The 23,483-nt window shown below is 42.7% G+C and overlaps 1 protein-coding gene across 4 annotated transcripts in view; it reads right to left on the bottom strand.

Moving 5' to 3' along the window:
- Positions 1-23,483, bottom strand: part of stxbp5l (syntaxin binding protein 5L) — a 553,303-nt gene that overhangs the window by 179,464 nt on the left and 350,356 nt on the right. For all 4 annotated transcript variants that reach the window (XM_051926381.1, XM_051926380.1, XM_051926382.1 and 1 more), the window contains exons 13-16: positions 12,375-12,442; positions 8,076-8,116; positions 7,433-7,650; positions 4,819-4,994 (exon numbers count right to left, since the gene is read on the bottom strand). In XM_051926381.1, coding sequence (XP_051782341.1) covers positions 4,819-4,994; positions 7,433-7,650; positions 8,076-8,116; positions 12,375-12,442 — 503 coding nt within the window. The remainder of the gene's footprint in view (positions 1-4,818; positions 4,995-7,432; positions 7,651-8,075; positions 8,117-12,374; positions 12,443-23,483) is intronic.

Raw genomic sequence — 23,483 nt, 5'->3', positions numbered from 1 at the left:
TCAGGAAGCCGTGCAGCTCCCCACTGGAAGGGCTGAACTCCAGTGTTTGTGGCCCCGATGCAACCCAGGGGTGCTGGCCACCAAACGTTCTGGGGGACGTAGTGTGCAGCCCCCGGATTCAGTGCCAAAGGGGTGTCCATCACACTCGCGCAGCATGGGAAAGGCGCTATAAAAATATATTATTATTATTATTGATCCTCGATTCTTTCCGCAGTATGGAGACTTGGGGTCATTCGGGTCCTCCCTGCGTGGAGTTTGCATGTTCTCCCCGTGTCTGCGTGGGTTTCCTCCCACAGGTGCATTGGTGATCCTGTGTGTGGTGTGCAGGTGTGCCCTGCACACACAGGAGCAAAAAAAGGCAGAATCAGCGGTTGGACGGAGTAAATACAGTGGGTACGGAAAGTATTCAGACCCCCTTCAATTTTTCACTCTTTGTTATATTGCAGCCATTTGCTAAAATCATTTAAATTAATTTTTTTCCTCATTAATGTACACACAGCACCCCGTGCTCTGAGGCTAAGGATCTGCGCTGGTATCCCGAAGGTTGCCGGTTCAAATCCCCGTCACTGCCAAAAGAGATCCTGCTCTGCTGGGCCCTTGAGCAAGGCTCTTAACCTGTAATTGCTCCAGGGGCGCTGTACAATGGCTGACCCTGCACTCTGACCCCAAGGGGTATGCGAAAACTAAAAATTCCTAATACAAGAAATTGTATAAGGCGAAACAAAGAACAAAAAAAAAAAATATTGACAGACAAAAAAAAGAATTTTTGAAATTGTTGCAGATTTATTAAAAAAGAAAAACTGAAATATCACATGGTCCTAAGTATTCAGACCCTTTGCTCCGTATTTAGTAGAAGCCCCCTTTTGAGCTAATACAGCCAGGAGTCTTCTTGGGAAAGATGCAACAAGTTTTTCACACCTGGATTTGGGGATCCTCTGCCATTCCTCCTTGCAGATCCTCTCCAGTTCCGTCAGGTTGGATGGTAAAACGTTGGTGGACAGCCATTTTTAGGTCTCTCCAGAGATGCTCAATTGGGTTTAAGTCAGGGCTCTGGCTGGGCCATTCAAGAACAGTCACAGAGTTGTTGTGAAGCCACTCCTTCGTTATTTTAGCTGTGTGCTTAGGGTCATTGTCTTGTTAGAAGGTAAACCTTCGGCCCAGTCTGAGGTCCTTAGCACTCTGGAGAAGGTTTTTGTCCAGGATATCCCTGTACTTGGCCGCATTCATCTTTCCCTCGATTGCAACCAGTCGTCCTGTCCCTGCAGCTGAAAAACACCCCCACAGCATGATGCTGCCACCGCCATGCTTCACTGTGGGGACTGTATTGGACAAGTGATGAGCAGTGCCTGGTTGTCTCCACACATACCGCTTAGAATTAAGGCCAAAAAGTTCTATCTTGGTCTCATCAGACCAGAGAATCTTATTTCTCACCATCTCAGAGTCCTTCAGGTGTCTTTTAGCAAACTCCATGCGGGCTGTCATGTGTCTTGCACTGAGGAGAGGCTTCCGACAGGCCACTCTGCCATAAAGCCCTGACTGGTGGAGGGCTGCAGTGATGGTTGACTTTCTACAACTTTCTCCCATCTCCTGACTGCATCTCTGGAGCTCAGCCAAAGTAATCTTTGGGTTCTTCTTTACCTCTCTCACCAAGGCTCTTCTACCCCCGGTAGCTCAGCTTGGCCGGACGGCCAGCTCTAGGAAGGGTTCTGGTCGTCCCAAACGTCTTCCATTTAAGGATTATGGAGGCCACTGTGCTCTTGGGAACCTTAAGTGCAGCAGAAATTTTTTTGTAACCTTGGCCAGATCTGTGCCCTGCCACAATTCTGTCTCTGAGCTCTTCAGGCAGTTCCTTTGACCTCATGATTCTCATTTGCTCTGACATGCATTGTGAGCTGTAAGGTCTTATATAGACAGGTGTGTGGCTTTCCTAATCAAGTCCAGTCAGTATAATCAAACACAGCTGGACTCAAATGAAGGTGATCTCAAGGATGATCAGAAGAAATGGAAAGCACCTGTGTTAAATATATGAGTGGGTCTGAATACTTAGGACCATGTGATATTTCAGTTTTTCTTTTTTAATAAATCTGCAACAATTTCAAAAATTCTTTTTTTTGTCTGTCAATATGGGGTGCTGTGTGTACATTAATGAGGGGAAAAATTAATTTAAATGATTTTAGCAAATGGCTTCAATATGACAAAGAGTGAAAAATTGAAGGGGGTCTGAATACTTTCTGTACCCACTGTAAGCTCTAAAGAGGGGGCCGGCTTCAGGGCTGGAGCCCCGCCCTACTCCTTCAGGGAGGGCGCTGCACTTATAGCTCATAGACCAGAAAGGGGCGGGGTCAGTTGCCCTCAATGGGCGTCGTCTCGGAGCTGTGAGTGGAAAGAGAGACAAGAGAGTCAGCGATTGCGCCCCCTGCTGTCCCAGTGGCGCCAGCGCTTACCTCTGACAAACCCGGGAGGTGAGCCTACAACACGCATGTGAGACTTGTACTCGGTATACAAGAAAATAAAAACTTAATTGATAATATTTACTAAAATCAATAATGATGTTAACTGCGGTGGGCTGGGTGTTTGTTTCCTGCCTTGTGCCCTGTGTTGGCTGGGATTGGCTCCAGCAGACCCCCCTGACCCTGTAGTTAGAGTTGGATAATGGATGGATGGATGGGTGGATGGATTCTTTCCGGTCCATTCTCACCAGAGCTTTTTAATTAGCATTTCAGCACTAGACCTGAACACGCCGAAACCGCTCGACACGCGACTCGTCACTATTTTCAATAAACACGATTCACACCTACGAGTGTGTCAGCAGTTAGCGGTTTAGAAAACTCCAACACGGTGGGCTTTCAGCCAAACGCTCGTCCCGTTGAACTCAATGGTAACGCTAACGGGTCAAAGAAAAACAAGAGACGTTTCTACAGGAAGCTGACGCCTCTTCGCGGACGAAGCAGGACAAGGAAATTGAAAAAAATAAACGTCGGTATCGTCGTGCGCTCGCGATCATCGGTCGTTTAGCTTTAGCAATCAAGTGGCGAAAATTCAAGAAACGTTCTCAGATGGACGTTTAGTTTTAACGGGGTTGAAGTTTAGGAGCGGACAAACACCAGATGGGATGGGCCTGTTCTGCCTGTCCAGTTCTGGACTGTCTATTATGTCGTTTTTTACTTTCTCACGGGATCATCGTGGGCTTAAGGACTGCTGGGACGTTGGGAGTGCTTGGCCAGAGAAAGATCAAACGGAGCGAGCAAAACGTCAGCCGCCAGAAAGTCAAGAGGAACACAAAGTGAGAGAACAAGGGAACACCGAGAGAACCGAGACAAGAGTCAAAAAGAAGACATCGCCACCTAGAACCCCAATTCACCCCCAACAAGTGAATTAAGGTTTGACTTCACCACCGAGGGACCCCGAACTTTGCTGGAGGAGGTTGGCATGACCCCCGAGTTGGCCCGCAGTCACACAAAGGATTCTTACCAAGCAGCGAGGACAAAACACTGAGTCAAAGACGGATCAGGTGACAAGCTAAAATGAAAGTAGAAGAACGTCACGCATCACAACGCCACCGACGGTCACCACCCAGTCTGGCAGAAAGCCCCCTGAACAGCTTAAGGGCTCCCCCGAGTCATGAGGTGGCACCGTCTAACAGCGACCTCTCCGAAAGAAAGTCTGACACCATTTTCATCCATGACGTCACTTCCGGGGGTCCCACCTCCTGGACCCGCCTCTTCCTCCCAGAATTCCTTGTAAACGGCAGAGCCTGATACGATTATTTGGAAAATACGTTTTATTTTCGTTTTTTTCAACTGTTTAATTATACAGGGTTGGCCGCAAGGTGCCCCCAACCACTTCACTTGTCCTGTAGACCCCAAATCCAGGTGTGCCAAGCTTCCCGACTCAGAGACAAGAAGACTCCAAAGCTGGAATGGCTGCCAAAACAAAGTACTGACTTAAGGGGTCTTAATACTGGGGTCAGTTTGATATTTCAGTTGTTTTTTTATTCTTCTCAACAATTTTCAGAAAATACTAAACTCCCGTGCCCTGCGTTGGGCTGGCACCCTGCCCGGGGATTTGTTCCTGCCTTGCGCTTTGTGCTGGCTGGGATTGGCCCCCAGCAGACCCCCATGACCCTGTGTTAGGATATAGTGGGTTGGATAATGACCGGCCAACTGACTGACGGACTAGCTGACTGACTGACTGACTTAACTCCCGTTTTCGTTTTCTCATTCTCAACCGATGCTTGATGAAGAAAAAATGAACTTAAATGATTATAGCACAACATAACAACATGTGAAAAAGTGAAGGGGTCTTTGGACTTTGTGAAGGCGCTCTACACAACAACAGCGTAACCTGAATACCAAACACACCCCCTCTCTCCGAAGACTCCCTCAAGACGCTATATATTCCATAACGGTGTGTTCACAGTCTGAACCCCTGTAAGCAAAGAGCGCCTTCTGTTCATTGACATTACGGCTCATTTTGCACCCAGAGCAGCTCCTGCCATTTAGTGATACTGGATGCAGACCACCAGTCAGTCCTCACAGTGGGGGGACTCAAAAACATCCAAGTTAAAAAGGAACAACTAAGAGCTACCATGGCAGATGACTTCCATCAAAGTGAGTTGTCAAATTCTTTTCTAAAAACGTCAGCATGCCACCTATAGTGCCCCCTGTCTGCGGACAGTTCAAGTACATAATCACAGAGACATAAGGATTGCTGCCCAGAGCCCACCCAAACGGAAGGGACTTTCTGTGCTTTGTTCCAATACTTTGTCCTGCATACAGATGATTAAACGGTCAGGGAGATGTTGACATGGAGACTTACTTGAGGCAGGGGATGCTGTCCTTTATGCCCTCTGGGGTGACGGTGTTGGGGCTGCTTGTGAGGCTTTGGCATTTTACAGAAGATGATTGGGATGTCAAGTCGGGAAATGAAGAGATCGTCTCGGCCTCCGGAGTGATGATGTCTTCTACTTCACACTGGAGTCTCACCTCGAGGGACTAAAAAAAATGAAAAGAACAGAAAACACGCATTGGAAATTGAATTGCAGTTATGGTGGTGGTGGTGGTGGTGGGGGGTTACTGGTTTACAATATCATTAGAGTTAGATAAGACTTTGACTTTCTGAAATAACATAACATATATAACATCACCAATATAGTGCCATAGAGAGCCTGAGGGAGGGAGCCAGGAAACAGCAGTGCAGGGGGCAGCAAGGCCACCACAAGGCCAGCTCTCACTGGGCTGATTAACTGGATGGTAGACACTCCATAATAGATAGATAGATAGATAGATAGATAGATAGATAGATAGATAGATAGATAGATAGATAGATAGATAGATAGATAGATAGATAGATAGATAGATAGATAGATAGATAGATAGATAGATAGATAGATAGATGTGAAAGGCACTATATAATATGGAGCTTGTAGAGCGGTGAGGATCTGTATTGGGTTGCATAGCAGTTGTGATTATTCAATTTGGTTGTGCCAAAGGGACCAAAGGGAATATTATGAAGTGTAACTGGGTGAAAGCAAAACATTGGTGGGCACCCACTTTTAATCACAAAAACAGAATTAAAAGAAATAACGCCCAGAGGCTGTCAGATGTATGAGGATTCCAAAGCCCACGAGCACACTCCAGCAGGAGCTCTGTCTCCATTGAGGTTCAGATTCAAAATCAATGACTTTTTCTGGGGACCACCCATTTTTAAGGCATCCAGAGTGGCACCAAACTATCTGTCTATTATATAGTGCCTTTCACATCTATCTATCTATCTATCTATCTATCTATCTGTTATATAGTGCCTTTTACAGCTATGTAATTTTATGATCCTGCTGACTATACTAAAATTAGTATCTATCTATAAAATTAGATAGACAGATAATATGAAAGGCACTATATAACTGATAGATAGATAGATAGATAGATAGATAGATAGATAGATAGATAGATAGATAGATAGATAGATATGAAGGGCGCTATATAATATATAACGATAGATAGATAGATAGATAGATAGATAGATAGATAGATAGATAGATAGATAGATAGATAGATAGATAGATAGATAGATAGATATGAAGGTGCTCTATAATATATAACAGTTAGATAGATAGATAGATAGATAGATAGATAGATAGATAGATAGATAGATAGATAGATAGATAGATAGATAGATAGATAGATAGAAAGGCACTATATAACTGATAGATAGATAGATAGATAGATAGATAGATAGATAGATAGATAGATAGATAGATAGATAGATAATATGAAAGGCACTATATAACTGATAGATAGATAGATAGATAGATAGATAGATAGATAGATAGATAGATAGATAGATAGATAGATAGATAGATAATATGAAAGGCACTATATAACTGATAGATAGATAGATAGATAGATAGATAGATAGATAGATAGATAGATAGATAGATAGATAGATAGATAGATAGATAGATAGATAATATGAAAGGCACTATATAACTGATAGATGGATAGATAGATAGATACTTTATTAATCCCAAGGGGAAATTCACATGTATTATTATTAATAATTAATATTATTATTAATATTATTATTATTATTAACATGACAAAGAGCTCTTGCTGTTGACATGGCCTCCAGATTCCCCCAACAACGAGCATCTGTTGGATGTGCTAGAGAAACACGTCCAAACCATAGAGACCCCAAATCACAACTTACAGGACTTAAAGGGTCTGCGACTATCATCTCAGTCCCAGATACCACAGGACACCTTCAGAGGTCTTGTAGAGTCCTCAACAGGTCAGAGCTGTTTTGGTGGCATGAGGAGGACCTACTCAATATTTTGGCAGGTGGGTTTAATGTTTCAGCTGATCAGCATGTCTGCCAGTGGGTTGCCACCCAGGATCCCAAGCTGTTTCGTCGTGTGGTGGGTGCAGCGACTTACGTCACCGGTGAATGCTCCCCAACTTGACTTGACTTGACTTGGTCAGTGTATGCCTATCTATTGTATAGTGCCTTATCTACTAGGACGGGGGCAATGACATTTTCACAGCACCGTTTGTGTGAGTGTCCTCGGCGAATTACATCATCACTTCCGTGGCCCCCTAGTGTTGCGGTCTCAGCCTCTTTCCGCTCCTTAGGACCCTCCTGTCTTTATACCTGACTCTGACCGTGACTAGGACCACCAACACAACAGACAGGCCAGTGAGTGGGTCAGCACCTGGAAACACCTGGAGGGCCGGCAAACCGACGAGGAGACCTAAGGGGCATTTTTGAGTCCCGTGTCCCCTACCTGATGTCACATGTGCGTGGCAGAAGGCACACCAGGGCATATCATACCATGTCAGGACTAGTTCAGCTGTCTAAGGTCACTCGTATCGTATGCTGTGGTGCAGGCTTGTGGCTGGGTGTGCGGGCGGGCAGGCAGGCGTCTGTCACTTACCGCCGTCTCCATGGTGGCTTCGTGTTTGCTAAACCTGTAAATGATGACGTGAGCGGAGATGCCTGCAATGCAGAAGATTCTGCTTTCGGGGCACCAGCAGACCATCTGGATGGCGTAGGGGTCTTCTTCGACAATCTCGGCGCTCTGCTTCCCCTCTCCGCCTTTGGGTTTTTCGAAGACTTTGGAGGTCTTCAGCTTGTAGAGCATCTGCAGGGTGACTGGGATGGGGAGGCAGACAGAGACAGAGAGAGAGAAGCAGCTCAGAGCTGAAGGGCCACTCAGACTTCATTTTATGAAATCCCTAAGCTGAGCCTTGCGAGGAGCACACAAAGCACTCAGGCAAATCATCCAAACTCCTCTCCATTCCACTTATTCCTGGGGGGCTCTCTGCAGCGGAATAATTGAGCCCATCTCCTTCGGCGTTTAGTTTGTACCCACATCACATTCGCACTCCCTAAAAGCTCTCGCTGATTCACACCATTTTAATTTCCTCTCTTTATGCAAATCCACAGCGTGAAATGAAATGACGTTTAAAATAACGTGCTCAGGGAATCAGCAACGGGGAGTTTAGGCCAACGCTGGCTAAAAATAATTCACCCGGCACGGCCGGCACCGCCACGAGTGCTGAAGCAGCTCAACTTACTGGCAGATGCATCCCAAAATTTTATCGATCCATCAGCATGTCTGCAGAGAGAAAAACAGAAAAAGAAAAAGAGAGAAGTAAAAAAAGAACATTTGACTCGTTAGAAGGGCAATAAAAAGTGAAATACACTTCCAAAGGTGGCACCATCTGAGTCGTCTCCCTGTGGTGTTCAGAAAGAACCAAGACATCATTTTGGAGTTGGGGGGGAGAATATAGGAAGTCCAGAACACAATGAGTTCATTTTAAATCATGAGAGCATGGGGGACATCATCATGTAAGCAATACCACCCTGAGTCGAGAGGGGGCGCTGTTACCAACACTGTCTTCTTTTTAATTGAGAGGAATGGCAGGTGGTGGATGAGTGACATCACTTCCACATCCTTCACCAAGGCTCCGCCCCTTCCAGTAAGAGGCCATCGAAATCGGGAGTTGATTGTGCGAACTGCATCTCGAGACTTCTGGCCTTCCTTCATGTTTCTATCTATCTATCTATCTATCTATCTATCTATCTATCTATCTATCTATCTATCTATCTATCTATCTATCTATCTATCTATCAGTTATATAGTGCCTTTCATATCTATCTATCTATCTATCTATCTATCTATCTATCTATCTATCTATCTATCTATCTATCTATCTATCTATTATATAGTGCCTTTCTATCTATCTATCTATCTATCTATCTATCTATCTATCTATCTATCTATCTATCTATCTATCTATCTATCTATTATATATAGTGCCTTTCTATCTATCTATCTATCTATCTATCTATCTATCTATCTATCTATCTATCTATCTATCTATCTATCTATCTATCTATTTTATAGTGCCTTTCATATTATCTATCTATCTATCTATCTATCTATCTATCTATCTATCTATCTATCTATCTATCTATCTATCTATCTATTATATAGTGCCTTTCACATCTATGTAATATTGTGATCCTGCCGACTATACCAAAATTAGTATCTATCTATCTATCTATCTATCTATCTATCTATCTATCTATCTATCTATCTATCTATCTATCTATTATATAGTGCCTTTTACATCTATGTAATTTTGTGATCCTGTTGACTATACTAAAATTAGTATATATCTATAAAATTAGATAGATAGATAATATGAAAGGCACTATATAACTGATAGATAGATAGATAGATAGATAGATAGATAGATAGATAGATAGATAGATAGATAGATAGATAGATAGATAGATAGATAGATAGATAGATAGAAAGGCACTATATAATAAACAGATAGATAGATAGATAGATAGATAGATAGATAGATAGATAGATAGATAGATAGATAGATAGATAGATAGATAGATAGATAGATATTAAAGGCGCTATATAACAGATAGATAGACCACTAGCCAATGGTATGTCTGGACTATCCCATGTGTATTTTACACTTAAGGCTGGCCTCTCCTAGTTGACCATGTAAAGTGATGTCCCCACCTCACGTGACGTTCTTGCACTGCTAAATCTAAACTCTTTCCAGGTCCATCTCCTGTTTTGACGTTGTGTTAATTCTCAGTAAGTTTTCTAAGACTGTACCCATTGGACTTTGTTACATTTCCTCCTACTTATGTTATTCTTTTAATACTTTAATTGTAAATTTGTCATTTTGTGTTTTTATATCCTCAGTGCTTTAGTAATAAAGTATTTCCAGGTCAGCTGGTGTAGGGGGGCTTGCCACTGTCTTCCTTACAGGTTTTAACAGGCTGAGGGGGGACGCCCCAATAGTGTGAACGTCACAGTGATTGAGTAGTCAGTAGTTTTAACTAAGTGTGTCTCGGTTCTTATCGGGCACTGGTCTAGCTGTGGGGGGCACCAAAAAGTCATTTCATAAGGATCACAAGGATGACGATTTCCAAGATGGATCCCCCACCCTGTCTGTGATTGTGAAGGCGCTGACCTCCACAGCGGACCCTTCCTGTACGTCCGTCAGTTTCATTTATGGATTTGACCCCACTGTTCTATCAGAGGGTCTCTAGATGTCGCACGTCTCTTTTTGGACTCTTGTAACCGAGTCCACCTACGGGCCAGTGAGAGTTAATTCTTACTGATAACTGTGACTTGTTAACTGTCAGCGTTGGCCTTCCCCACTCTTTTTAATGAATGTCCTTTTGATCCGTGAGCCCGTCCTGCTGTGACTTTAGCACAAGGACAAGAATCGATAAGAAAGCCCACATATAACGGAGTCCTGACTCCGAGGGTCTTGTTGATCAGTAACTAGCAAGGACATGAGACATGAAACTCTTACATGAGCTCTGTAACTGACAAGCGTATTAAAGACGTGTCACCAGCGTCGGTACGTCAGGCACATCATTCCATGTACCGAGTGGCTCCACAGACGTCTCAAACAAAGGGATTCTTCTTCCAGTCCTGGACTGGCTCCATGATTTTCCTTTGACAGGCCACTGTGTACCTTTGAGATGGTCCTGCTCAGGGATCAGGGTGCGTCAGCCTTTAGGTCCCGGTGATATCTGAGAACACAGTGAAAGTTTGTCTACTGTATAATACTCGCTGAGAGCTTCAGGTGTGGGTTACACCCGGGACCCCCCCATGTGTTTCTCATGAGTCCCTATGAGGAGTGACAAGTTCTGCAGGTGTCACACGTCATCAGTGTCTGTGTGAATAAAGTGTGTGAGTGTGAGGGTCCTTATGTGTGTGTGTGTGTGTGAAGTTTGGGAAGAGAGTAGACCAATCCAATTACAAGCTTCGGCGAGTTCCACTCATCCCACGATGACACACATGCCGATAGTGAAAACGGGTTTCAGGGTCGAGCTTCTGGAAACTTCTGCATGAGGTAACAGCGCACCCCACTTAGACTGAAGAGTTTACGTTTCTGGATTCTTTTTTGAATTTGACATTACATGGTGGGTGAGGACCGGAGTTAAGGATTCGCTTGATTACCAAAAAAATCGAAAGTATAAGGACAGACCGAGGAATGGCGCGTTAGTGTAACGTGACGGGCAGCACAGATTTCTACCAATTACTTTATGAAGGGAAGGGAACTGAAAAGAAGAAAATTCGAAAAATCGATAAAAATAAATTCCCGACCCTAAGGGAGTGTGAGATGAACTAATAAAACGGAGTATGAACCTCCATAGATGAGAACATCCATCCATAGATTCAGAACGGGACAGGGGATAAGCTCGACCCTTAGGTAAAAAAATGGCAGGAAATAAATCCATAGCGGAAAACTTACGTGACGGGAACAAGGCGTCCATAAGAAAAGAAGTCGAAATAATAAAATCTGTGATGCACAAAACCATAATCGGACTAAAATTATGCGTATGAAAATGTCCAGACACGACGCCAACGTGAAATGACAGCAAAAGTGATCCTCCAAATCCATTACTTCGTTCATTTTAATGTTCGTTTTCTCGACCCTCTTACCTCCACATTCGTTTTTTTGTTTTATTCTTTTCATTTTTCTGCAATGGCTGACTCTTACGTTTCTGGTTTTGTCCCACGGTGCATTGAGAAATGACGTTGAGGAGACTGAAACTCGGACCCCTTTTGTGGTCGATTTGTTTTGCACCGGACACAACTGTAATCACTGCATGGCATCTGGTGTTCACACAACTAGAAATTCACAGGCCTCTTACTGAACGTCACCCGTCAGACATGCTTAACTCTTTCAGGGTGGATGTCGACTTTTGTCGAAATTCAGGGTTAGAGGACGGTAATCAGCTGTAAGCTGTGACAAAACTCACCGTTATGTTTTAGTTCGACTCTCTTTAAAGTTAGCTTTGTGGATTTGACTGAGATTTCCTGCACATGGATGAGCAGTGAAGAGCAAACAACCCCTCAAATGGCATCGACATCTGGTGAAATACCAAAGCATTGGTGCAAAACGAAATGCTCTGTGGGCGACGTTTAGTGTATCATCTCACTGAGTCGGACTCTGAGTTGTCGGATTTCGATGATGTAAGTGATCTGGAGATCGAAAACGAAAGTGAGGGCCCAGTGAGCTGATTGTGGTGCTGAACATGTCTGTGTAGCTAATGCCCACCTGGGAGGACCGCCACTTACGATGACAAGAGGTACAAACCAGATTGTGTCACACTGCAACTGCTACTGCTGTGCGTATTCCTGCTGGTCGTCAAGCTTCTCCTGCCAGAGACATCAAACGGGTGCCAACAGCAGCCATGACGTGCAGCAAAAGACCTTTTATGCTGATGAATGTGTGACCATTGCTTTGTGTGCTTATCAGAAAAATGGAAAAAAGATTCAGCACTCAAAGAGTTAAAAAAATACAAAATGGAATACTTGCCCCGTGATTATGATTTCAGAATACGTCTGGGATCCAAGCGTCCAAGTGCCACCACTCACCGGCCATTCCTGAAAAGAAACGGAAGAGTGAGTGTCTCATCCCACTTTGGCAGCAGGCCGTCTGTCCCACAGGTCCCCCGGCTTGGGGGTCTCCTCACGTCAGCTGGTCTCAGGTCCCTGAAACACTGACAAGCCAATAGATAGATAGATAGATAGATAGATAGATAGATAGATAGATATGAAAGGCACTATATGATAGATAGATAGATAGATAGATAGATAGATAGATAGATAGATAGATAGATAGATAGATAGATAGATAGATAGATAGATAGATAGATAGATAGATAGATAGATGTGAAAGGCACTATATAATAGAATGATAGATAGATAATATGAAAGGCACTATATAACTGATAGATAGATAGATATGAAAGGCACTATATAATAGATAGATAGATAGATAGATAGATAGATAGATAGATAGATAGATAGATAGATAGATAGATAGATAGATAGATAGATGTGAAAGGCACTATATAATAGATAGAATGATAAATATATAATATGAAAGGCACTATATAACTGATAGATAGATAGATAGATAGATAGATAGATAGATAGATAGATAGATAGATAGATGTGAAAGGCACTATATAACTGATAGATAGATAGATAGATAGATAGATAGATAGATAGATAGATAGATAGATAGATAGATAGATAGATAGATAGATAGATAGATGTGAAAGGCACTATATAATAGATAGAATGATAAATATATAATATGAAAGGCACTATATAACAGATAGATAGATAGATAGATAGATAGATAGATAGATAGATAGATAGATAGATAGATAGATAGATAGATAGATAGATAGATAGATAGATAGATAGATAGATAGTGCGGTATATGGCTGGCTACTCATCCCGGCCAATACCCCCAGGCCTCCAGATGGAGCCCTCCCTGCAGCATGGAGGTGCCCCGGATGCCAGCAGGGAATCATGGACAATGGAGTTTCTATTCACAACCCTGCTGGATACTGTGGGGGCCACCAGAGGACGCTACAGGGATGCTCAAGAACTTGTATCTATACTAATAAAAGGCAAAGCCCTCACTGACTGACTGACTGACTGACTGACTGACTGACTGACTGACTGACTGACTCATCACTAATTCTCCAACTTCCCGTGTAGGTGGAAGGCTGAAATTTGGCAGGCTCATTCCTTACAGCTTACTTACAAAAGTTAGGCAGGTTTCATTTTCGAAATTCTACGCGTAACGGTCATAACTGGAACCTCTTTTTTGTCCATATACTGTAATAGACTGCAGCTCGATGGCCGTGGGAGGCGGAGTTGCGTGTTGCATCATCACGCCTCCCACGTAATCACGTGAACTGACTGTGAACGCAGTACGTAGAAAACAAGGAAGAGCCCCAAAGAGCGCTGAAGAAAACATTCATTACACAATTGAGAAGGCAGCGAAACAATAAGAAGCGACCGAGTGATGCATACAAGCATATTCATAAGTGCAGCTACTGCGGAAACAAAGCACGGTGTAAACCGTAAGTTTAAATTAAGTTTATAGAAATGCTCCCGCTGCCGTTTGCAATACCATATTCGCGACATACAAGTTTAATGAGAAGACACGAGGTATAAACGAGACTTTTGATGACTTTGTAACGGAGTTAAAATTGCTGTAGCGAGAAACTTTTAAGTGCCGGGTCTTAGCTAACATTAAATAAAGCCGTGGACATCACAACATCACACAAGAGAGCGGCTCACGTGAACATATGAAGCGACTGACACATACAGACATATTCATGAGTGCAGGTACTTCGGAAACAAAGCACCGTGTAAACCTAAAGTTAAAATTAAGTTCATAGACCTACAAAAGGTTGCCATTGATTTGAGGCAAGATTGCTTTTCTCCTGTACAACTATACGTTGCATTCTTAATAGTAAGCTTGCACAGCTTGGTCATATTACAACCGGAGTGCTGAACTGACAATGTGGTATACAAAGATAACTATAACAATCGTGATAAACGAACAATAAAACAGTGGAGAACCCGTGGATTAAATAAAAAGGCGGCTTCCTTGGCGAAACAAGGAAAAAGGATGGGCTTATATGGCGTTCGTTTATAAAACAGCGGAAAAGCTGTGTAAACGCTGCTTCACAAAAAAACAGCAGAGCGTCTTATATGAGCAGGCAGTCAGCTAAAGAGGGGAATCAATAAATAACTATAATCGTAATAAACGAACAAAAAATAGCGGAGACTCCACGGACTACATAAAGGAAATGGGTACCTGAACAGAAAAGTGAGTCTCAAATACCTGCACAATAACTATAACAATCGTAATAAACGAACAATAAAACAATACAGAACCGCTAAGCAAGGAGAAAAGACGGCCTTATATGAAGTTCGTTTATAAAACAGCGGACAGGCTGTGTAAAGGCAGCTTCACAAAAAAACAGATCCTTAACAAATTGTTATTGGTATATTTTCCCTCAATTTAAAAAGTTTTTTCTTTTCTTCTTAATAAAAGTTTAAAAGCAATACTTTGCCGCTGCGAAGCGCAGGGATTTGGCTATATATATATATATATATATATATATATATATATATATACTGTATATATGTGGATATGTATATATATATGTGAATGTATGTATGTATATATGTATGTCTATATATATATATATATATATATGTAGATATGTATATATATGTGTATATATATGTAGATATGTATATATATATATATATATATGTAGATATGTAAATATGTATATGTATATATATGTGTGGCGGCACGGTGGCGCAGTGGGTAGCGCTGCTGCCTCGCAGTTGGGAGATCTGGGGACCTGGGTTCAATTCCCGGGTCCTCCCTGCGTGGAGTTTGCATGTTCTCCCCGTGTCTGCGTGGGTTTCCTCCGGGCGCTCCGGTTTCCTCCCACGGTCCAAAGACATGCAGGTTAGGTGGATTGGCGATTCTAAATTGGCCCTAGTGTGTGCTTGGTGTGTGGGTGTGTTTGTGTGTGTTCTGCGGTGGGTTGGCACCCTGCCCAGGATTGTTTCCTGCCTTGTGCCCTGTGTTGGCTGGGATTGGCTCCAGCAGACCCCCGTGACCCTGTGTTCGGATTCAGCGGGTTGGAAAATGGATGGATGGATGGATATATATGTGTCTGTATGTGTATATACTGTATATATATGTATGTGTATATGTATATATGTATATGTGTGTGTGTATGTATGTGTGTATATGTATGTGTGTATATATATATATGTATATGTAGATATGTGTATATGTAGATATGTATATATGTGTATATATGTATATGTATATATATATATATGTTTACATAACCTCTTTAACACACTACTTCTCCGCTGCAAAGCGCAGGTATTTTGCTAGTTTTCCCCTATAACCCAGAAGTACTTCTGAGTCACAGAGACAGAAGAAATGACGTACTTCCGGGATGAAGAAGGAGAGTTTTCACCTGACCCGGAAGTGCTGGATAATCACATGGACTGTGGGATCAGAAGCACTTCCAGGTCATGGACTATAAAGGACTCTGAGAAATCCCAGACGGATGAGCTGAGTCGGGAGGAAGGGTGACAACGCGTCTGGGAGTGGAGGATTGTTTATTGATTATTGTTTACTGTATTGATTTATGAGTATTGTGGAGTAGAGGGTGCTTGGTGCACATTATTGTCCTAATAAAAATAATTATTGGACTTTTATCTGGTGTCTGGCATCTGGTCCGAGGGTTCAAGGGAGCGATAGCACCCCCTATCTGTCATAATAGATAGATAGATAGATAGATAGATAGATAGATAGATAGATAGATAGATAGATAGATAGATAGATAGATAGATAGATAGATAGATAGATAGATAATATGAAAGGCACTATATAATTGATAGATAGATATCACTTTGGCAGCAGGCTGTCTGTCCCACAGGCCGGACTTGGAGGTCTCCTCACGTCTGCTGGTCTTAGGTACCTGAAACATTGACAAGCCGATCTAAGGAGTGCACTCGTCTGTGCCATTTATGGAACATCATCTGAGGGAAATGTCCACATCTCCCGTCATGATGTTAAAAACCATGAGTCATAAATGGGACAAAATGTCTATGGAACTGGAAAGCAGTCAAGGTGGCGGAGAGCTGTAGGTGCAACCATGGGAGCCTCAGGTCACATCACCATTTGGGACAGTGGCCGTATGTGCAATGTACAGTTTGAGTCATGCAGGGTGTGTGTGTGTGTGTGTTACTGTGGCTTATCCTTAACCCCTCTGAGCCTGAGGTGTTCTCAGTTTAGCTTTTGGGGGCTCTGATTAGGTAAATACATCTTATGATGCTTTTGGCCACATCTTCAGTGATGTTCCTGGATTCTTCAAGTATTTCAGGTCTTTCAAAATCCCCCCAGGTGACCCGACTGAATATGATCAGGCCTCAACTGGTGACCAGAAAGCCAGCAGGCTACATCACCACCCATGTCTCTCCTCTCGGGGGTCATTCTCTGCCACTTTGATGATGTTGCTGATGATTCTCTTCCTCCTCCTCCTCTACTTCCATGCCCAATAATCTAAGAGTTCTGACCAAACATTAGAACACTAGAACCATTCAGCCCAACATAGCTCACCAGTCCTATCCACTAATGTTTTCCAAAAAAACATCAAGCACAGCGACACCCTTCATGAACCTCATTCTGTGCCCAAGGTTTACCCTTCCAACAAAAAAATACCAGCACAAGAATGGCTTGGAGGACAAAACTGAAGATGTCCATGAGTGGCCCAGCCAGACGATCCATTTGTCTGTCCAGCAGAAAGCTTTGACTTTTGTAAAGGAGGTTGGGGCTATAGCTATTCCTGCAGAGAAGGACATTAGAACAATCTGGATGAGGACAGGCCATTCAGCCCAACAAAGCTCACCAGTCCTGTCCACTTATTTCTTCCAAAAAGCATCAAGTCGAGTTTTGAAAGTCCCTAAAGTCTTGCTGTCCACCACACTACTTGGTCGCTTATTCCAAGTGTCTATCGTTCTTTGTGTAAAGAAAAACTTCCTAATGTTTGTGCAGAATTTTCCCTTCACAAATTTCCAACTGTGTTCCCGTGTTCTTGATGAACTCATTTTAAAGTCACCGTCTCGATCCACTGGACTAATTAATTCGCTTCATCACTTTAAACACTTCAAAAAGATTGAGATGAGAACTGGCCATTCAGCCCAACAGAACTCCTCCAACATAACATCAAGTCGAGTTTTGAAAGTCCCTAAAGTCCAACTGTCCACCACACTACTTGGTCACTTATTCCAGGTGTCTATGGTTCTTTATGTAACTCATTTTAAAGTCACCATCTCAATCCACTGGACTAATTCCCTTCATCATGTTAAACACTTTAATCAGGTCTCCTCTTCATCACTGTAAAGGCTCAGCTCTTTTAATTTTTCCTCATAACTCATCCCCTGTAGCTCTGAATCAGCCTAGTCGCTCTTCTCTGGACCTTCTCTAGTGCTGCTGTGTCTTTATGGAGACCAAAGCTGAACACAGGACTCCAGATGAGGCCTCACCAGTGTGTTATAAAGGTTGAGCAGAACCTCCTGTGACTTGTACTCCAAACATCAAGGCGCTATATAACTGTTAGCCTTCTTAATCGCTTCTGAACACTGCCTGGACGTCGAAAGCTTAGAGTCCACTATGACTCCTAAATCCTTCTCATAAGGTGGACTCTCAGTTTTCTGACTGCCCATTGTGTATTCAAACCTCACATTTTTACTTCCTATGTGTAATTCCTTACATTTACTGGCATTAAATTTCATCTGCCCAAGCCTGTCTGCTGTCCAAGTCCTTCTGTGATGATATAACGGATTCCAAATTATCTGCTAATCCACCTATCTTGGTATCATCTGCAAACTTATCAGCTTGTTCTTTATATTCCTATCTTAATCATTTATAGATATTAAAAATAGCAGTGGCCCCAGCACTGCCCCCTGCTGGTCACCACTCTTAACATCGGCCAGTTCTGATGAGATTCCTCGTACAATCACCCTCTGCTTCCTGTGTCTGAGCCAATTCTGCACCCATCTAAAAACATCACCCTGTACTCTCACTTCTTTTAGTTTGATGCCCAACCTCTCATGTGGCACCTTACTAAATGCTTTCTGAAAGTCCACATTAATAATCTCATCTGCTCCACTCTGGTCGTATCCTTTTGTTGCCTCCTCATAGAATTCCAGCCTGTTAGTAAAACACGACCTCCCTCTTCTGACCCCATGCTGACTGTCCTGTCCTTGCCAGGTGTTGCTCAATCTTCTCCTTAATAATTCCTTCCATTAATTTTCCTGTGATGCTCGTTAAGCTTACTGGCCTGTAGTTGCTTGGATCTGCCCTGTCATATGAGGGGATGATATTTGCTATTTTCCAGTCCTTCAGAATCTCTCCAGCACTCAGCGACTTCCTAAACATATACATCATGGGTTTATATCTGCACTCACTGACTTCCTTGAGAAGTATCTGGTCCTGGTGATTTGTTTGATGTCAGCCTATTTAATCATCACAGCTCTTCTCTCTCTATAATTTCCAAATCCCTTAGCACCTCCTTAGTAGTCCCTGTTACTGCTGGCAAGTTATCCACTTTCTCACTTGTGAACACTTCAAACAAATGCATGTTTAGAGCATTTGCTGCCTCTCATGTGGCACCCTGGCATCTCATCTCTACTGGTAGGTGCCCTGCTCTCCATCTGCCTTGTCTGCCATCACTGACCAGTCCTTTATGTTTGGTGAGTTTTCTCTTGAAAGCTTCATGCATATAATCTTCCAATGGCACCATCAACTCCGGTAGTTTCTAAGCTGAGGACAATATCCGCAATACGCTGTGGGAACGTCAGCTGTGTCTCTAGATCCACCATCAGCTGCCAGTCCCTGATTCCTGAATAGCTTCTCCCTGGAGGGAGGCGGGGGGTTCAGACACTCACCACCTTTAATAAAGGTGACGTTTAGAAGGCCAAACCTATTTGCTTCATTTAATCCCCTTGCTGATGGCTTCTATCACAACCTTGAAGCCACTGGGATTGTCCCTCTCCTTTATTTTAACACTGGAATCCCTGAAGCCTACGAAAACATTCGAAATGCCGGAATTCCTTCACACATCCTTTATTTTGCTAATGTGTCACTCAGCACTGGCAGCAGGCAACCTGCAATCCCATCATCCACCGATAGCGTTTCTGAAAACCCGGCTTTTAAAAACCCGGCGAGTCTGCGTCCAATATTTTAGAAACCCGGCGAGTCCGGGTTGGGTTCGGGTCTAAAATCATTGTATTAAAAAAATCCGAATTTTACATTTGATACAAAAGGCTTATTATTATCTACATAAAGTTTACAAGTATTTTTTTTATTAGCTCTAATATAATAATATTTAAGGAACACCAAAGCATTAAGAGACTTATCCCCCAATACCAATCTAAGTTTGTGGCAAAAATCAAAACGTATTATTACGTTTAAATTGTTTTAATTGTAACTAAGAATATTTCAGAAAAAAACAAGAATAAAATAAATAACATATAATATTCGACCAACAAGTGCGCGTTTGAAATCGGTTTTTACTTGTTTTTGCTTGCATACCCGGGGCGAACTGCACCATAACAAAGCTATAATTAGACTCTAGAATTGATCGATTCCAGACGTACAGACGTTTGCGTTCAGTTACGGGTAACTTTAAAACGCGGTACTATTAACAGTTCGACGAAATATTAAATAAATAATATGATAATTAATAAATATATAGGATACGTAACAGTATTTATAATTATTTAACTAAAAGCACACGTCTGTAGTGCAGCAAGCGCCAGACTTCAAAGCGAGAGATAACGTACGTCGCGTGCTCGATATACCACAAAGACGGAATGATTTATGGCTTTTTTTATTCTCGTTGGGTCCGATGTCGGACTGGGCATGTTGCTTGGCCTTTAGTATGTCACCGACAGCGGGACTGAGAAGGCTTATCACTGCATACAATCCGTCATCGGCCACTTACAAGAAAGGTAATTATCGAATGAAATGGTCTTAAATATAAATATAATGATTATATCCTATTTAGATTATGATCGACTAAATTATTTCTAATTATTTAAAATATTTCTTGAGAGGCTCTATGACACGCTATGCACAGCGAAACCTACTTCAACCGATAACAGGTTAGGTGCACTGGCGATTCTAAAATTGTGTGGGTGTGTGTGCTTAGTATGTGTGTGCCCTGCAGTGGGCTGGCACCCTGCCCGGGATTTGTTCCTGCCTTGTGCCCTGTGTTGGCTGGGTTTGGCTCCAGCAGACCCCCGTGACCCTGTGTTAGGATATAGTGGGTTGGAAAATAGATGGATGGAAGTTTGGTAAAAAAATATATCTATACAGTCATATGATAAAGTTTGGGACCCCCTCTCAGCCCGCATAATAATTGACTCTCCTTTCACCAACAAAGATAACAGTGGTATGTCTTTCATTTCCTAGGAGTACTGCGGAGTTTTCTGAGCAAAGATTTTTAGTGACGCAGTATTTAAATTAAATTAAATGTGAAAAACTGTCTGTGCACAAATGTGGGTCCCCTTGTCATTGTGCTGATTTGAATGCCTGTCACTGCTCAATGCTGATTGATTGGTTGATGAGCTTGTTAAGCCTTGACCTTCATAGACAGGTGTGTCCCATCATGAGATATAAAGGTATTTAAGATGGTCAATTACAAGTTGGGCTTCCTTCCCTCTGACTCTCCTCTGAAGAGGGACAGCATGGGATCCTCAAAGCAACTCTCCAAAGATCTGAACACAAAGATTGTTGAGTCTCCTGGTTTAGTTGAAGGCTACAAAAAGCCATCTCAGAGGTTTAAACTGTCAGTTTCTGTAACTGTAAGGAATGGAATCAGGAAATGGAAGGCCACAGGCACAGTTGCTGTTAAACCCAGCAGGTCTGACAGGCCAAGACAAATACAGGAGCGGCATATGTGCAGGATTGTGAGAATGGTGACAGACAACCCACAGATCACCTCCAAAGACCTGCAAGAACATCTTGCTGCAGATGGTGTATCTGTACATCGTTCTACAATTCAGCACAATTTGCGCAAAGAACATCTGTATGGCAGGGTGATGAGAAAGAAGCCCTTTGTGCACTCGCGCCACAAACAGAGTCGCTTGTTGTATGCCAATGCTCATTTAGACAAGCCAGATTCATTTGGGAACAAAGTGCTTTGGACTGATGAGACACCAATGGAGTTATTTGGTCAGAACAAAAAGTGCTTTGCATGGCAGAAGAAGAACACCGCATTCCAAGAAAAACACCTGCTACCTCCTGTCAAATTTGGTGGAGGTTCCATCATGCTGTGGGGTGGGCTGTGTGGCTAGTTCAGGGACTGGGGCCCTTGTCAAAGTCGAGGGACGGATGAATTCAACCCAATATCAACCAATTCTTCAGGATAATGTTCAAGCATCAGTCACAAAGTTGAAGTTACGTAGGGGTTGGATATTCCAACAAGACGATGACCCAAAACACAGTTGGAAATCTACAAAGACATTCATGCAGAGGGAGAAGTACAATGTTCTGGAATGGCCGTCACAGTCGCCTGACTTGAATATCATCGAAAATCTATGGGATGATTTGAAGCAGGCTGTCCATCAAATTGAACTGAACTGGAGAGATTTTGTATGAAGAATGGTGAACAAGACCTCCATCCAGAATCAGACACTCATCAGAGGCTATAGGAGGACAGCGTCTAGAGGACAAAAGGAGGCTCAACTAAGTATTGATGTCATATCTCTGTTGGGGTGACCACATTTATGCACCTGTCTAATTTTGTTATGATGCATATTGCATATTTTCTGTTAATCCAATAAACTTAATGTCACTGCTGAAATCCTACTGTGTCCATAAGGCATGTCAGATATTAAAAGGAAGTTCAGCCAATGAGAAACAAAAATCCAAAGAATTAAGGGGGGGTTCCCAAACTTTTTCATATGACTGTATATACATATATACAGTATATTAAAATGTAGCAAGCAGTTATATGGTGTGATGGTCGGGTTGACGCCCCTGAAGTGGAAGTATGAGGGAAAGCACCTTTTTCATGACACTGCCTCCCCCAAAACGCTAGATGGCAGCTCCCCTGGATTGCAGCAGTGCATCCTGGGATTTGGAGTCCGGTTTCTCAGCCCTGTTGGGTACCGTGGGTGCTGCCAGGCGGGAGCTATGAAAGGACCTGGGGAGTCCTGCTTCCCTTGCAGCCCAGAAGTGATTGCAAGTCATGAGGACGGAGGCCCCACAGTATTTCCAGACTGATTAAAGACTTGGGATTCTCCATCTGACCCGGAAGTGGTGGCAAGTCACATGGGAGGAAGAGTAGGAGCACTTCCGGGTCAAGAACTATATAAAGGACTAGTGGAGACCCAGCAAGCGAGTGTGACGGAGCTTACTGGGAGGTGTAGTGGAGAGGAGAATTGTGTTTTGTTGTGATTTCATTGTGTTTATTGTGGCTGTGGTGCTTTGAAGGCACATTAGAAGGAGGCAAAAGAAATGAAAATACTTCTTGGTGATCTGTTGGGACAAAGGTGGGCAACAGTGCCACCTAGTGTCCATTTACTTACAATGGGAATAATGTGTTTTTATCTTTTTAACAGTATTTTCATTCTACTTTTCTAGGTGTTCTAACTGTTTAAGTAATCCATTATTTACTAATTAGTGGGTCTGATACTAAAGTAGTTGCGGCCTTTGCTTATTCAGTGTGTTGTTTGCCTGCGGGTCTGCTCTGTTCATTTTTAATTGTCATTACAACGAAGGGGAAAAACTGCACAGAGAAAGGGCAAAATAGAATGAAATCAACAAAAGAGAGTTAAGCATTTAAATCTAGAGCAAAGGCAGAAATGTTTCTAAATGTCTTACAAATGCAAAAATAATGCTGCTGTGCTTTTCTGAATGTAGAATACAAGAAAAATAATCCCAGCTAATGAAATGAGATCAGTGCCATCAGGTGTTGTGACAGATTAGGAATGGGGTTGGAACAAAAACCTGCAGCCAGAGGACTGAGTTTGGGAAACACTGCTCTAGAGTCATAGAAGACCTGGT

The sequence above is a fragment of the Erpetoichthys calabaricus genome, chromosome 4, assembly GCF_900747795.2.
Source record: "Erpetoichthys calabaricus chromosome 4, fErpCal1.3, whole genome shotgun sequence".
NCBI lineage: Eukaryota > Metazoa > Chordata > Cladistia > Polypteriformes > Polypteridae > Erpetoichthys > Erpetoichthys calabaricus.
Note: the sequence above shows the minus strand (reverse complement) of the source record. Positions and strands in the feature narration are given on the sequence as shown.